The 15,180-nt window shown below is 32.6% G+C and overlaps 2 protein-coding genes across 2 annotated transcripts; one reads left to right on the forward strand and one right to left on the reverse strand.

Moving 5' to 3' along the window:
• Positions 1-5,753, reverse strand: LOC143433063 (uncharacterized). Its single transcript, XM_076910174.1, has 2 exons — positions 5,630-5,753; positions 1-1,396 (listed from the first exon to the last, which is right to left on the reverse strand). The coding sequence occupies exon 2, from the start codon at positions 1,355-1,357 to the stop codon at positions 191-193; it is 1,167 nt and encodes a 388-aa protein (XP_076766289.1). The 5' UTR covers positions 1,358-1,396; positions 5,630-5,753; the 3' UTR covers positions 1-190.
• A 980-nt stretch (positions 5,754-6,733) lies between these two features.
• On the forward strand, positions 6,734-12,700 carry LOC143432825 (uncharacterized). The gene is made up of 6 exons (XM_076909730.1): positions 6,734-6,796; positions 6,858-6,916; positions 7,335-7,502; positions 8,123-8,326; positions 10,483-10,769; positions 12,548-12,700. The coding sequence occupies exons 1-6, from the start codon at positions 6,769-6,771 to the stop codon at positions 12,561-12,563; spliced, it is 762 nt and encodes a 253-aa protein (XP_076765845.1). The 5' UTR covers positions 6,734-6,768; the 3' UTR covers positions 12,564-12,700.
• Positions 12,701-15,180: the final 2,480 nt, after the last annotated feature.

Raw genomic sequence — 15,180 nt, forward strand, 5'->3', positions numbered from 1 at the left:
AGAAGAAAAAATGTGATTGTTAACTGAATTCAAGGGGAGAATTGTTAAATTGTAGCGGAAAAGATTACAAATTTTAATAGTATTTTATTTCACAGTCTGACATACGTAGCACAATATTGTTTTTATTATTTAATAACGAAGGCCAGAATACTTGGTATAGTTCGATGAAAATATTCCAATTTGTAGGAATCTAATATCGGTAACCTTTAATATCATAACTATCAGTAGGTAAAGCGTTTGCTAGACTAAGCAATTCTGAGCGATGAAGACCGTTCGGCGATTGCAGCGCAGGACCGGCTTCTTGAAACAGTCCGGATGCGCGAAGAGCGGCGGCATCGTGTAACGCGTTAGGTCCACCAAGCGGCCCAAGAAGTCCAGCAGGAAGACGGAGGACCTCGGATTCGTGGACTGCAGCAGGTGCGCGAAGAGGACCACTTGCGAGAAGTGGACCGGATTCTTGGAGGCCGGCAGGTCCTTTGAGAAGGGCAGGCTGTCCAAGATTACCGTGCTCAAGTGGAAGTCTTGCGAGTGGTGCAGGATTTACTGGTTCGTGAGTTAAGAGTGCAGATGTAGCGGCATTGTCGGCCACGTGTGCGGCTGCAGCCGCAGCATTGTTCTGCGCGGCTGCTGCTGAAGTTGCGGCCTTCTCGGCAGCCACTTGCGTGCTTTCGTAGTCGAGACGAGCAGCGGAAAGTTGCTCGTCGACTGATTCCGCTCTAGCTTTCGCTTGGCCAACCATGGTAGTCTGCGCTGCCAATTCGGCTGAGGCTTCCGCAGCAGCTTGTGCCGCACGATCAGCTGTTGCCTGGGCCGCGTTCAAAGCTGCTGTGATTACTTGCAATTGTTGCATGGCTTGTTTAGCGGTGGACTTTGCTGCGCTGGCAGCACGTTCAGCCTGTTGCAATTGCAAGTTTTCACCATCCACTGCCACATGGGCATCTTTTGACTGTTGCTCCAACCCTTGCACCACGATCTGTTTACCGGTGAGTGCTGCTGCCGCTGTAGCTGCCGATTGTGCAGCAGCTTGAGCCAATGTGTTCTTCGCAACATATGCAGCTTGTCCAGCCACCGATTGCTGGTTGCTTAACTGTGTGTGCGCCTGTTCCGCTGCACTTTTCGCGATACTGACTAATGGTCCGCCGACGCTAAAACCTGGATGAGCAAGCTTAGGACCAGGAGACAGTGGAGGGCCAGCTGCAATAAGACCAGGTTCGCCATAAGAAGGACCAATCTCTAGTGCTGGCTCACGAGCATATGCGTATTCGTAACTTTGGGCGTGTTGTTCACGGGTCTGCTTCTTTCCTGGCCCACATTGCACCAAACAAACGCACATCGATAATAGCCAGACTGCCTTCATTCTTAATTTTTAACTTAATTCCCCGTTGGATACTTTGACCTGTAACAAGGAAAGTTTCACTGAATAAATCAAATTAGAGTGTAATATTTTTCTCAGCATACACAAATGATCATTACAGAAAAACAACATGTATGTATCAGGGATGATGGCTGTGCAGTAAGGTTTTTGATTCCTTAACTACTATTTTTAAATGGATAAGTTGTATTATTTTTTAATTCAATTTGCGCTGTAAGTTATTCCTGACAGTGATACGTTTTTAATTCATTTTTAATCATTTGTTATTATACCAAGTTGTATGTATTTGGGGTAATTGATTAAAATTATTATTCTTATTTGGAAACATACAAAACTGCAACTAACATTATCGGAAATGAAAAGCTTAACTTGCAAGTAAGTAACTTTCTACGCAAGTATTACGATGCCCTTTACAAAGGAATGTGTAGGATTAAGAATATAATTTATTATTGAATATTGAAAAATTCAAAGTAAGAACAAACTAAAAATACTTAATAAAAAAACAGCTTATATGTGATAGCAATATAGAGAACTGAAGAAAAGAAAAAGGATCACACGTATTTGTCACGAAAGACGGGACAAAAGAACTATATGAGAGATACCAAACATAATGTTGAAAAAACAAAGATGAAATTAGAGAAGATATCAATTTAAAAGATTGTAAAATATGTATAAGGTAAAAGATAAAGGGATTGAAAATGAAGAAAATAATAAAATAATACTATATAGATACATAGCAAAAGAGTACAGAAAAGAATCAATATACAAGAAATATAAAAACAATAAAGTGTAGAATTATATAGTAGAAGATCTGGCATGAAACAACGGACAAGTCCAAAAACAAGTCATGATGAAAAGAAACAAGAATACCAAACTAGTTACAGGCAAATTAGAATAAAAAATTGAAACGATAATAAAGTTTAGATCAGATATGCGAAAATAAAGAAGAGAATAATAGATACCGGAAGTCAATGGGAAAAAATAAATGCAAAATATGTAAAATGAAATCGAAAACATCGGAATATCTATTAGCCGAACGTAAGAGTATAAGTAAAGAGAATGATAAATTAAAATCATATAGTTCATGCAGAATGCGGTGTAGATACAAACAGTTATCATTAAAAATCAGTGACATATCCCCTTATATTTAAACGAGCTTCCTAGTGCTTTCTCGTTAACAAGTCATTCACATCACTGAATTTATAAAAAATCGTCATTAATTGTTATATATAGTTTTTGATATGTATAAAAGGAACAAAAAAAAAAAATATAAAATATAAGAAACCTTTTAAATTATTATAAACATACAAGTTACAAATGTCGACACATTTATCGAATTAAAGTTAAATTAAAATATAGATATAATGGAGATATAATAAAAGTATAAATAAAGAATTCTTATACAATGTTTTATGAAAAAAGCATTATTCATTCCTTCAAAATCTTCAAAGGTGTTAATTTATTTATACCGATAAAGCGATAAAATGTCACAAATGCCTCGTACAGCTCGAGAAAATGTAAATATTGCGTAATTGAATAGAGCCATAGTAACTATTTGTGAGCATCTATTTACATTTATTTCTAAACAAATATATCGTATGAAGTAACGACACATTTCCAAAATTTGTATAATCACGAAAGATCAATTAATAATCGCAGTGTTAAAAACCCTCGCTTTGTTTCGGGGGTGAATAGAGATTTCCATGACCAACCGTGTACTTACTGTGTACTACATTTAAAAAGAATCGTGGGTTATATAATAAACCAGTTCGTTTCATGAAATCTAAAAAGTGAAAAGGAAAGAACGCTTGTTTCGCGTAAATAATAAATCTTGTAATTTTATGAGTAGTTATAGTAATGATCCAGATTCGAAATGTACATATAACACAAATAATTCTCCCTCAAGGAACAATTTCCCTACGGCGTGGATTTGCATACTGGTTTGCGAAATTTAAACTAGTTCACTTGCTTCAGGGTTAATCCTAATACAAACTCAATACATCCATGTATATGGAAACATATATTTTTTCGGACACTCCCTATTACAGACTTCTACGCCTTTCACATTTTAGCGTATATTAGTCATAGGACATTGGTAGGTGTATCATACAGCACACTCCCCTTTACCGTGGTGATAGTGCACAGTCTACCGTATCTCTGTTCCTGAGAAAATGAAATTGAACAAACTATAGTAAAACGAGACGTTTCTCACCTATATAAATACATTAAAGAACTCGTTTTAATTAAAAGTTATTGCGTGTTTAGGGTAATGTATTTCGTTTGTTGATGCGGATAACATAGTTCGATTGACCCGAAACAATCTTTTTGGTAATATTTGACATTTAATGCAGCTAATTTGGTTGTAGGCGGTAAAAGCTATTGGTAGTAGTTTTTTGTGACATTTAGCATAATTTTGTAACGTAAGTCTGTTGCAATTCAGAATGATTCAAAATCAAATGTCTAGCTTTGTCACGCTCTAAAAAGCAATGCGTGTATATAAGCGAATAATTACGTCGGCGGAGGGCAAATCTGACCTCTATACGATTGCAAACATGGTTGAAAAATTGTCCTGTCTTCTTAAAATCATTTTTTTACATTTCCACTTATGAGATTAGTATAATTAACTCTAAAAAAAACCCAGCAACCCCTATATATAATACATATATTTTCCTTGTACCAATGTAGTGGAATGATTATTTTACGAAATCTATAGCTCAAATTATTTTGATATAACATGTAAATTGAAATTTATAGATTTATAGTTATCAGACTACAAAGCATAGAATGAAATAAGTATTGTTAGCATACACATCATGAAATCTTACAAATGAATGTACTGGCTTAATAAGAAGTAATATGATTGGTTTCAGTGGAAAATTCAATAATGAAAAACCGTTACAAGAAGTTGTATCAAAAATGTAATAACAAAAGATGTCAATTCATAGCCATACTTGTGTACGAATAATGTCCTTTAAAATATATAAATATATTTATTTAGAATGTTTTAATATTAATACAATTTTTACTTACTAAATGAAAGATTAGAAGTAAATGTAGAACTGAATGATTAATTAAGTACCTAATACAAATTTCTACATTACTTTTTTGCTATCATAAGTAATGTACGCGTGTATACGGTGAAAGAATTTTCTGAAATTATGAAAACATGTCAAGGAATCGATTTCATCAGTAAATGTTTGAAACATGAATAATGTTGCACTAGCGACTGTACTATTTTCAAACTCATTTTATAGTCATTTTCACCGTTTCCTTACTTCTGTTATTCCCAAAATTGATAGAAATCAATTAGATTAAGAAATTATCTAATTTCTGCAATATTATTTCCCTAAAATTATTATAAATATTATTTTTAAACAAGAAATAATAAGTAAGTAAATAAATAAATAAATTTTATATATATATATATATAGACACACACACACACACACACACACACAATTTAGTTTGAGCAGAATATAAACGATACTAAATTCAAATACTACTTATCACATTGTGTTCATGATATGTCCATCGTGTAACTTGTAGTTACAGTGGTGAATAACTAAAAGTATACTATATATTTAATAAAAATTTCTGCAACAGATTTCTTATAAATAAACCATGGCAGTATAGGTACTCTTTCGCAGAAATTCCGTCATAATTATTCTCTAATTTCTGTAAGTACTATTTCATTTTGTAAAAGAAGAATATACTCGATGTGAGAAAAAAGTAGTACGCACGGAACATATTTTAAACATAACATATAATACAAAATATATATACGAATATTGTATTTATACAATAACTATTATATACAAAATAGAAAAATTTATATTTTGCATTTTGCGTATATTAAATAAAACCAAATGTTTATAGAATATTTATTAGATAATACATATTAATATATTGTTACTAATTCTTACTAATTGTGAATTAAACAACTTTTTTTGTACATGCGAACCGATCTGTTTGTGGTTTACGATGTTTTAAGTAATAATTTTTGTCCTAAATAAATATAAATGATATCCGTTTGATTGACATCAAATATTAAAGAAGAATGATATTATATTTAAAATGAAAACAAATGGATTTATTTGCATATGAAATATTTTCAAACTATTATCTTCATATGTGAAATATCTGTAATTATGAATGTTAATAGATACATCGATGTGCATATTTTATTAGTTTCAGAATAGTTCGTTTTTTAATATGAAATGTTAATTAATTTATTGCCAACAAATTTATAATACTTACAAAATGCAGGAATAGCCAAGCGCTTAAACAATCAGGCGTGGTCTCAGCTCGAAGGAACAACTAAGAACTGATACCCCTTACCCGATTATCGTAACTCTTATAGGTTCCTGCTCATGGTGATAGAGTAGTTGCGGAAGGGGTTCAGGATATTGGAAATAACAGTGAGTTGTTTCTTTGAAAAAAATAAATTATGCGATTCAAGTTTGCAATAAGTTTTGTTTAGGTTAATTCACTATAAAGTGAGCAATTGATACATCTTTAACCTTTTTTTTATTTCAAATTAAATTTCATTAATTGAATTTTCAAAATGCTCTTAAAAAAAAAGAAACACCCGCCATTATATTATATATTACAATACTGTTATTGAAAAACTATATTTGCATTTTAATAAAATATACTACAATTTATAGCATCATCCATATTTTCAAATTCGGAATTTACACTTTTGCATATGTAAATAAAGAAATAATATATATAAGAACAAGTAAAACATTTAAATATTCGACTCTGATAACGAGCAATTAAATTTACGTATGATCTGAACCATACAATTTTTAAATTTCCACAAAATTTTAAGGGAAAATACAAGAAATAGTTTTATTTTTCCATAGTTGGAATATTCTGTAACTTTATTGTTCCTGTATGTCTATATATACACGCTTAAATGCCTATAGCAATAAATCGAGCAGTTATTAATTCTCTAAGGAACAGTGGGGTTAAAAGTGTTCCACCCTTTTGGTACATAAATATGCACGATGAGATATTTTTATACCACCTTGAAATATTACAAGTGCTACTTGCACAAAGGTTTAATTCTATTTTATATTATTTTACTCCTTTACGGATAAAAAGAAACCAACTTTGTTTAATTTTTAAAAAATACAATTTCTTTGCAACATGGGTCTGTTTATTTTCTAAAATTCGGTACCTCAAAGAGTTAACAAGCACTGTAAGCTAGATAACTGTATACTCACCTTTCTTCGATATGCAAAATTCGATAGAACCGCGTGTCATTCGTTTCCCTGTTCAATTCGTTTCCCTGTCATACGTCATATCAATTATAAATAATTTTATATCCTGGTATATGATGATTTATATGAACTACGGTTCGGTGCTTACCTAAATTCGTTGTTTTCAGAATGTACATCTTCTACACTTTTTATATCGGTGAGTATAGTTAGAAAACGTCTTAGCTTTCATTTTCTAACCAATCTATATCATTTTCTAGTACTGCTGACCTTCGAGTATTTTGATTGCGGAAGGATTCATAAGATTCCAGTTAATTTAGTAAGTCTAACGCTCTTTCGTATTAGTCATTGGGACGATCGTTAGTCTTTCGTATTTTGCATTCTAACGAAGAAGTGTTTAGTAACCTTCAAACTTGAATTCATCTCGCGCATTTATCAGTTTTTTTTGTGCACATCTGTTACACCGAAACTTTTATAAACGGTGATGCAACTCTATTTATTTCTTTCAGCCATTATTTTTGCAATAAAATACATAAATGTACTACACTATATACGTAGCTTTAAAATACAACGCACTAGGTAATACAACGCAACATATGTAAATATGTGCATAATGGAAACTGTTGTGACAGCGATTGAGCATATTTATAAAATTGCGCGGAAGCGGATATCTTTTTGTAAATAGATGAAATAACGTTAGCTATTGTTGATAACGAATGTTCTTCTTTTTCTAATAGAATCAAAGGGAAATACGATACGCCGAGGGTCCAACTTGTCACAATAGCGCGTCAAATAATCATAAAAAAACTCCCGAGAAAAGTAGTAGCATCGCGCAGAAAGCTGCTCAGGAAGCAAAAGCTGCTTCCGAAGCACAGAATATTGCTGGTCAACAAGCCGCGCGTCAAGTATCATGTCTCTTTAATACACATTCTAATATTATATATTTCATTACGTTTAATTAAGGAAACACGAAAGAATGATTTAAATACTTTTCTAACATCATCTCAAGTCAGTTAAATTGTTATGTAAGAATATTTATTTTCAATCAGGAAACGAACGTTTTTTGTTACTTAAGTTCATATTTTCGTTATGTTTCTTAGACGAACGCGTCTTTTGTTAGTACAATCAGCGGGAGGTCTAATCTTATCTAATAAATCCGGTTACGTCAGATGTGTTTCTCACATTAAGGTTAATCATGAATGTAGCGCAATCTATGAATGTTCACATTATTTGTTGTTGCGAAAACATACCGAGCGAGCTAACGCTTTTTACGAAATCGCTGAAACTCCGTTTTCGCATAACGAGTAAGAAATGTTGTGACGTTCGTGAAAGTAATTGTGCTACATCGTGTAACGTTTCATTAAGGAGACCAATATTACTGATAATGTTAAGCAGTAAAAAATCATCTTAATCTGGTTGGCCAATTATTTTAAAGCCTGTTAGAATTCCACGTACGCGAAAAAATTAGATTATGTTCTGTAAATCCCATGAGACTTTATGACACTAAATGCACTCCGCTACGTAGGTAAAAACGCAACTCGCTGAAAAAGCAGTACAAGCTGCGAAAGCTGCGGAGGAAGCGCTTTCAGGGAAGAAAGTGATAGTAGACCAATTACAGGAAGAAGTAAGAGAAGCACAGTCCGTCGTTCAAGAGGAATCCTCATCCCTGGAACAAGAACAAGCTAACGTTAATGCTGCTTTACAAGCAGCACGGCAATCTCAGGATCAGGTGAAGTATCGATACATTAATTACAGCATTTAATGGATAAAGGAAATGTTGGGACGTCGTTCGTCAATTAACAAACGTTTGGCGACGTATACTGCCTCTACAAATATTATTCTCTGATGATATAAATATTTCATACCGATATTAAAGCATATTCCTGTCTTCTAATATTTATATCAAGTACTTACATGTTGATTTATATACATGATGCTAATTAACAATTTTTTCTTTCTTTTTTAACCATTATAAGGAGTCTTGAAAAGAATCAAATATGAAATTTATATAGAATGCAAAGCAATACTTTAAATTAAATGCAACTACTTAGCAATACCTTAATTAATTAATATATCTGTAACGAATGAAATATATTTCTCGTGTTTCCAATTTCAATTTAACATAACAATTCGTTTAATAAATATTTTTCATTTAATTATTCTCAAAAAAATAATAATAGATTTATAATATAGGTGTAATTTTTAACACGCGTTTTTAAATAGTATTCGGTAATATGTTTCACACGCGTATATATTTGCTTCATAAAGCAAAAGTGAAGCTTCTGGAAGGAGTTAGGGTGGAAAAGTGGGAGATGAGAAGAACGTAGGATGTTTTGATTATTAATCAGCCAATAACAATCAATAGCTTTTGAATAAGCTGGTCGCATTATTGTCTTGTGAAGGCTTCGTGGAGTTATTCCCACCATTTCATTTTCCATATAGGGAGCGACGAGATCGATGGTAACCGCGTTCAAGCCTCACGTAACTGGCAACACATCAAGGAGATAACTTGGGGCGCTCAATGAAACTAGTGCCAATAGTAACTTGAAACTGTACATTCGATTTGTGAAACTATTACTAACGTATTTCTTAGGCCTGACATATAAATTAGTCCAAACACCACAAAAATGTTTACGTCAAGGGGCTATGAATTTTGGTGAAATTTAAGAAATTATATTAAAAGGAAAATGAACACAATTCGATACTTGCTTTTAGGGATCTCGAGTTTATTAATTTTCAAATAATTGTGATTAAACAAAACTCATCTAACTAAAGATTCCTAAATGAAATACCTTCATCTGAATTATTTAACAGCTGCGGTTACAATGTTTCTTGCCATCAATAGTACAAAGTAACATAATCTAAAATATGCGTAACATGGAATTTATAATATTCTCCAGTTGGAAATATCATTTTATAGTAGATATGATAATATATTTTTTTTCTGTATTGCTGTTCGCTAGTTTGTACCGGTCTGCAATATTTTTCTCTATTTTTTGCTGAGCTGCAACATTGTTCACTAGCAATATATATATATATTTTTGCCGACCCGCAACATTTACTCCTACCTTTAGCTGATTGGCAGAAATATATCTGTAAATGTATTACGACAAGGTTGCAAACCACTGGTCTGCGATACGGTTTGCTTTCAAGTGAAAACAGCATCGGGTAGTAGCGAGGGCCGCTGTATTCACCTCCGTTCCCCATATTAGCTTGCCGTGCACGTTAGAAGTTTCGCTTTTACTCTGTCAAGCAATAACTGTTTCAATGATTCTATTGCGCTCGCACTAACACGGGTAGATGGTGGTAACTGTTCAATGAGAAATGGCATTACCTAGAACTATCTAGATCAGTAGGGGGCAGCGTAGGGGTCCCTCGTGCGCCAGTTTCCCTTTCCAATCTTTCACGCAATGTGTCTCCGCCGTCAAGGAAACCACGTGACGCTGCGAGGTTCCAAGAAGTGACAATGACAGGCTAGCCCCGGATCTACGCGTATTCATATCAAGCGCATCTTTGATTCATGGTAATAGCGAACGGTGGGGCCACCGTTTGTCTCTCAAGAACTACTTTACCCAACGTTGATCTGTACACCAGATAAGAGTCACTTTCCATTGTACGACAGCTACCGCGAGGTATATACTTCTGTTAGAGTAACGCGGCGCGACAGAGTCATTGAAATGGATTGTACAGGTCCATACACGCGTCTGACCACTCACTAAGGCTTAGTTTTCCATGAAAATTTCATTTTATTATTACTGAGCATAATAATACATGATCATATAAGCTATTAATATAAAAATAATTTCAATATCATGTACATCAAAACACAGATCGTCGGAAGAGGGGCTTTACCTCACTTCTTTCTTTTTATTGATTGTAATGCAGTTGAAAACGCTAACGCACGCAATGCAAACGGCTAAGGCAAATGCGGCGAACGCCCAAGCTGCTGCGAACGGAGCTCAAAAAACTTTACGAGAGAAAGAGGAGTTGCTAGATGCAGCAAAAAGGCGGGTCGAAGAATTATCGAATCAGCTGAGAGTTGCTAGACAGGAGCTCGCTAATACAAATCGCGCGGCTGCTAAGGCGAACGCCGCTGCGAACGAAGCAAAAGCTAATGCTAGTAGAAATAAAAGACGACTAGAAAATATTCGAAGAATGAGGATTAGGAAAAGGTAATTGCAGGCACTTACTTTTCAGATCAAATTGTCTCTTATGTGAAAACATTGCATTACTCACATTATACTTATATGTATTTTGTGGCTATAGTAAATTTTCAATTGTTTCATTGAATACAAGTAATCCAGTCAATTAAAATAAGTACTTAGTTCAGGAATATATCTATAATCGTTAATAAAGCATATATTTTATTACTATATATATCTTGTTACTAATACGATTACCTTGTATATGCAAAGTTGGACATTTAAGACAAGTCATCTGAACAATGCATTTACTTTTAGTAATAGAAAAAGAATGCATCAGATCAGGTTTGCTAGTTTGGAGAGATGCATACTCTGATATCACTATTTCTTTTTTTATAAGTGGTGGTATAGGGGTAATAAGGTCAACCCTGGTTTTTTAAATGGTATATGATTTTCAATGTATATTCTGTTAGAGCGTTTCAAGATGAATACAATGACCTATCTACGTGAAGGTTAACTAGATTGGAAAATAAATTGTTTCAAAGCATTCTTTGAATAGTTTCGCGTTCTTTTCTAATTGTTGGTATATCGCTCTTGTAATCGTCCGTATGAATCACAGAGTATAAACAAGCATGCCTCCACTTGTATAAAAATTAGTAATATCAGATTATGCAACCCTTGAAGTGTAATAAGTTTGGAATGAAACATTTTTTTTATCACAAAAAACAAGTGAATTATTTAGCTGACATGCCTCAAATATATGAACCTGTATACTTTTTAATATGTGATTTCAAGCAACTTTTTCTTTACGCTAATATTCGTTTCGGAGGCTTTATTAATGATGACCATTTATAGAATCCGCTGAGCTGCTTCAGAGCTAGTGTTGGGTACGCGTTGCTAACGAATCATCGAGCTTGAACGAACAAATCGGTGTAACATATATACATATTGTATATTGAAATAAGTATATTAAATCTACATAGGGCAAAAATCGTAATTTATATATAAGTTTATTTATTATTCAAATAAAATTATGCACAATATCATTTTGCAAAGATAAATATTATTTGAAATTACGTCACGAATTATCTTCTAACAAATTATCATTGAATATTGGAACACTTTGTACATCGATTACACGTCACAAAATGATATATAACACGTGGAAAGTAGTTTAAAGGTGGATTCAGAACACGAAGGTGATCAAAAAAGTTCGTGACTTGAGAACGAGCTGTAATTCCAAAAAAGTCGTATCTGATATATGTTTACATGAATGTCCTTAATCATTTTTATGTCTTAAACCAATCTATGCAGTATATTCCATATACTATATTTTGTACGTACACACAATGATCTAATGCTCTAATGATGTCGTTTAGAGAACGACTCTTGCAATTACTACAATCTACTTTTTCCCTCGTAAGAATATTTGATAGCGACTTTATTAAAGAGAAACCAAATGAAAACATTAATACGTGTATCACATACATACACACATACACACTCTAGCATATAAAATTAATGTTTATACTTTGACCGAAAAATTGTCTCTGTAAGAACTCTTATAACTTCCTGGAAAAGACTCGAATAACAGTTTGCTTAGATTTATTCCAACAGGTGAAGTCTTTACTTTTACACTCCTGAATTGAACCTTTTCAAAGATAGATTGAACAAATTTAAATAAATTTCTTTTTTAAATGTTTTGCAAATCATTAAAGTTTAAAAAGTCTTTCTGAATTGCAACAACAATAGCACTATTGTATTCGAAACATGCAGTCATTCTTTATCTTTCTTTATTTCATTTATAGATGTGTACACGGTTAATGAAGAAGATGCTAATGAAATAACAATTCCGAAGAATTTAACAACAATATAAATATTATGTCGACTAATTAGATGTAGATGAACTAATGCTGCAATGTAATATTAGGAATTAAATGGCAAGCATAGAATCTGAATAATTTTCAAAATGAGGAACGAAAAAGAGGAATTAATTACTTTCCCACTGTAATGTTTTACTGTAAGAGTTCTCTTCACAAACACTCGCGATGCAAACTTCGAACGTTAACTTCTGTTTTTGAGCATATTTAAAATTGGTATTGGCCTATGATTTTCACTACTATTATTTTATGTAAAATAAAGAAATTATTTTTTATTGTAAGTTTGCACTTGCGGGAGAAACTTAAATAGAAAATTGTAGGAAACTGGAAACGTCTTTCTGTGAATGCTGAAAAGTAACTTTATATGTTTCTTAATATTAATGCAACAGAAACAATAACTTCTATTTTGTAAATTATTTAAAACTTTTATAATTTATTCGCATTTCGCGCGTAAAAGATTGTAATTTTGATTGCTGAGAAATGATCGAATATGTACAGAATTTGTGCCAAAATTTGAAAGAATTACATATTGTAATTGCCATCTGAGAATTATTTTGGTATCTCTTTATTTGATATATCTTTTTCCGTATCATTATTATTATTTGAATTCATTTAGATTTATATCCTTGTATAAATTAGATCTCTGTTAACTATGCAACGTGAATTTAGAAATCTTAAGTTGTGCACAACGATATAATAATCAAAATGTAAAAATAACAAAATATAGATGAATTTTAAATACTATAATACGACGTTTTTCTTATTAAAAATTTGTCAAAATTAGAAAATTATTTAGCGTGGATAGTATCATACATATGAATTGTACATTCTGCAGAGCTTTCCTGTAACTACTTCAACTTTCAGTTCCCTTGTAGGATCCTATGACGTCAATGCTCTTTTATTGCAACTGTTTTATAATCACGTTCTCTGTCGTTCATATTCAAATCGTGATTTACGTGTATAAATATATCGTTACAGATCACCAAGCAAGATATTTTTTTAAAAGCAAGGGGCAATGACGTATTTATGCGCTGATCACATTATACTATAGTAACAAAGTATATATTTGTAGTTCTTTAAAATATTCATGGATATCATTTTCAAGAAATTAGGATATATATAAAAATTTGTAGTAAAGTATTTTACAAGCTATTTCTTCTTGCGGCACTTTTCAACAAAAATGAAATTTAAAATTATTATTTTGTTTCTTCTTAACGGCTAATTCTTAATTAATCAATTGAATATGTAAATAAATGTATTGCATAATTTATTAAAATGTTAAATTTATGTAACATAATGAAATTTCTAAATGGACTGATGTGAAATAGTTACATAGAGAAGAATAATTACTATTGCTCTTAGAGTTAACGCGAGCCATAATTCAAATCAGGATTGTAATTAAATTCAAATTACGATATGTAATTTAAGCCTTGCGCACAGTATGAGAGTTTCTTAATTGCGATTTACGTATCGCGAATTTAAATCGAGCAATGCCGTTCAAGAATAGTTCCTTGCACGTGTTATCGCGATCCTTGCTAAGAAAACGAAGAGTGATTCACGATCACTCTCTCCAGGAAACAGAAGTAAAGACTCATCGAACACGTACGCATTGTCATTAGATATTACCTAGCTAAATATGCTGAATTCGCAAATAGTAAAATGTCCACTTAAATCTCTCCTCTAATTTTAGGTAAAATGATTTGCTACAAATTCTTGACAATATATGTAATCTCGAACATAAAACCTGACCAAATTGGAGCGAAGGATTTCTCTGCTGAAATGTTGTTCACAGATTCAAACATTCATCGTAATCAAGTCACATGTACTTTCCCTTTCTCTTTACTATTACCACCGAGGTATGGGAAAGACCACTCACCCAATACATTTTTGTGTTTCCGGAATTCGGGGGCTCTAAAGACCCGGCTATATCATTTTAGTTATTATAGTTAGATATTATATTTGATGAAAGATGTTGAAATGCTTTATACAATAATTAAATATTCCTTCTTTTCTGTTGCAAATATCACGATTAAAAAGGTAGGAGAACTTTTAAGAATCGATGGAAAGAGAATCTTTTCAATCAATCAGCAAAACTTCAAAATTATATGGTTAACCGTTTGGATCTCAGGGGTCATTGAAAACACGTTGTTGAAAAAGAAAACATAACTTCTTCAACGTGTTAATGTGGGGGGAACAACATTCAGTTCGGTAAAGTTGTCACAACGTAACTTGTGACAACGTTTAGTCTGCAGCATAAAAGATAGGATAAAAAGATCACATGTCATTTGTGTGCAGTGTACAAAAGAAAATTTATACTTCTCTTATTCAATCAATAATTCAGAATTAGTAGCGATGTACAAAGTCCCACAAATGGTCTAACCAGTTACCTTTTCAGTACTATTACCACAGTATACTGTGCTATTCTTTATGGAATAGTTTTCTTCTTAATCAACCGTTGATCATAAATAGAATTTTTATATCATTATGACATTTAAATTTGTACCGCGAAAATTCATAAGATGTTCGAATTATTCTAGTTCTCATCTGAGGTCCTATGCATT

Source organism: Xylocopa sonorina, chromosome 2 (assembly GCF_050948175.1).
Source record: "Xylocopa sonorina isolate GNS202 chromosome 2, iyXylSono1_principal, whole genome shotgun sequence".
Lineage (NCBI taxonomy): Eukaryota > Metazoa > Arthropoda > Insecta > Hymenoptera > Apidae > Xylocopa > Xylocopa sonorina.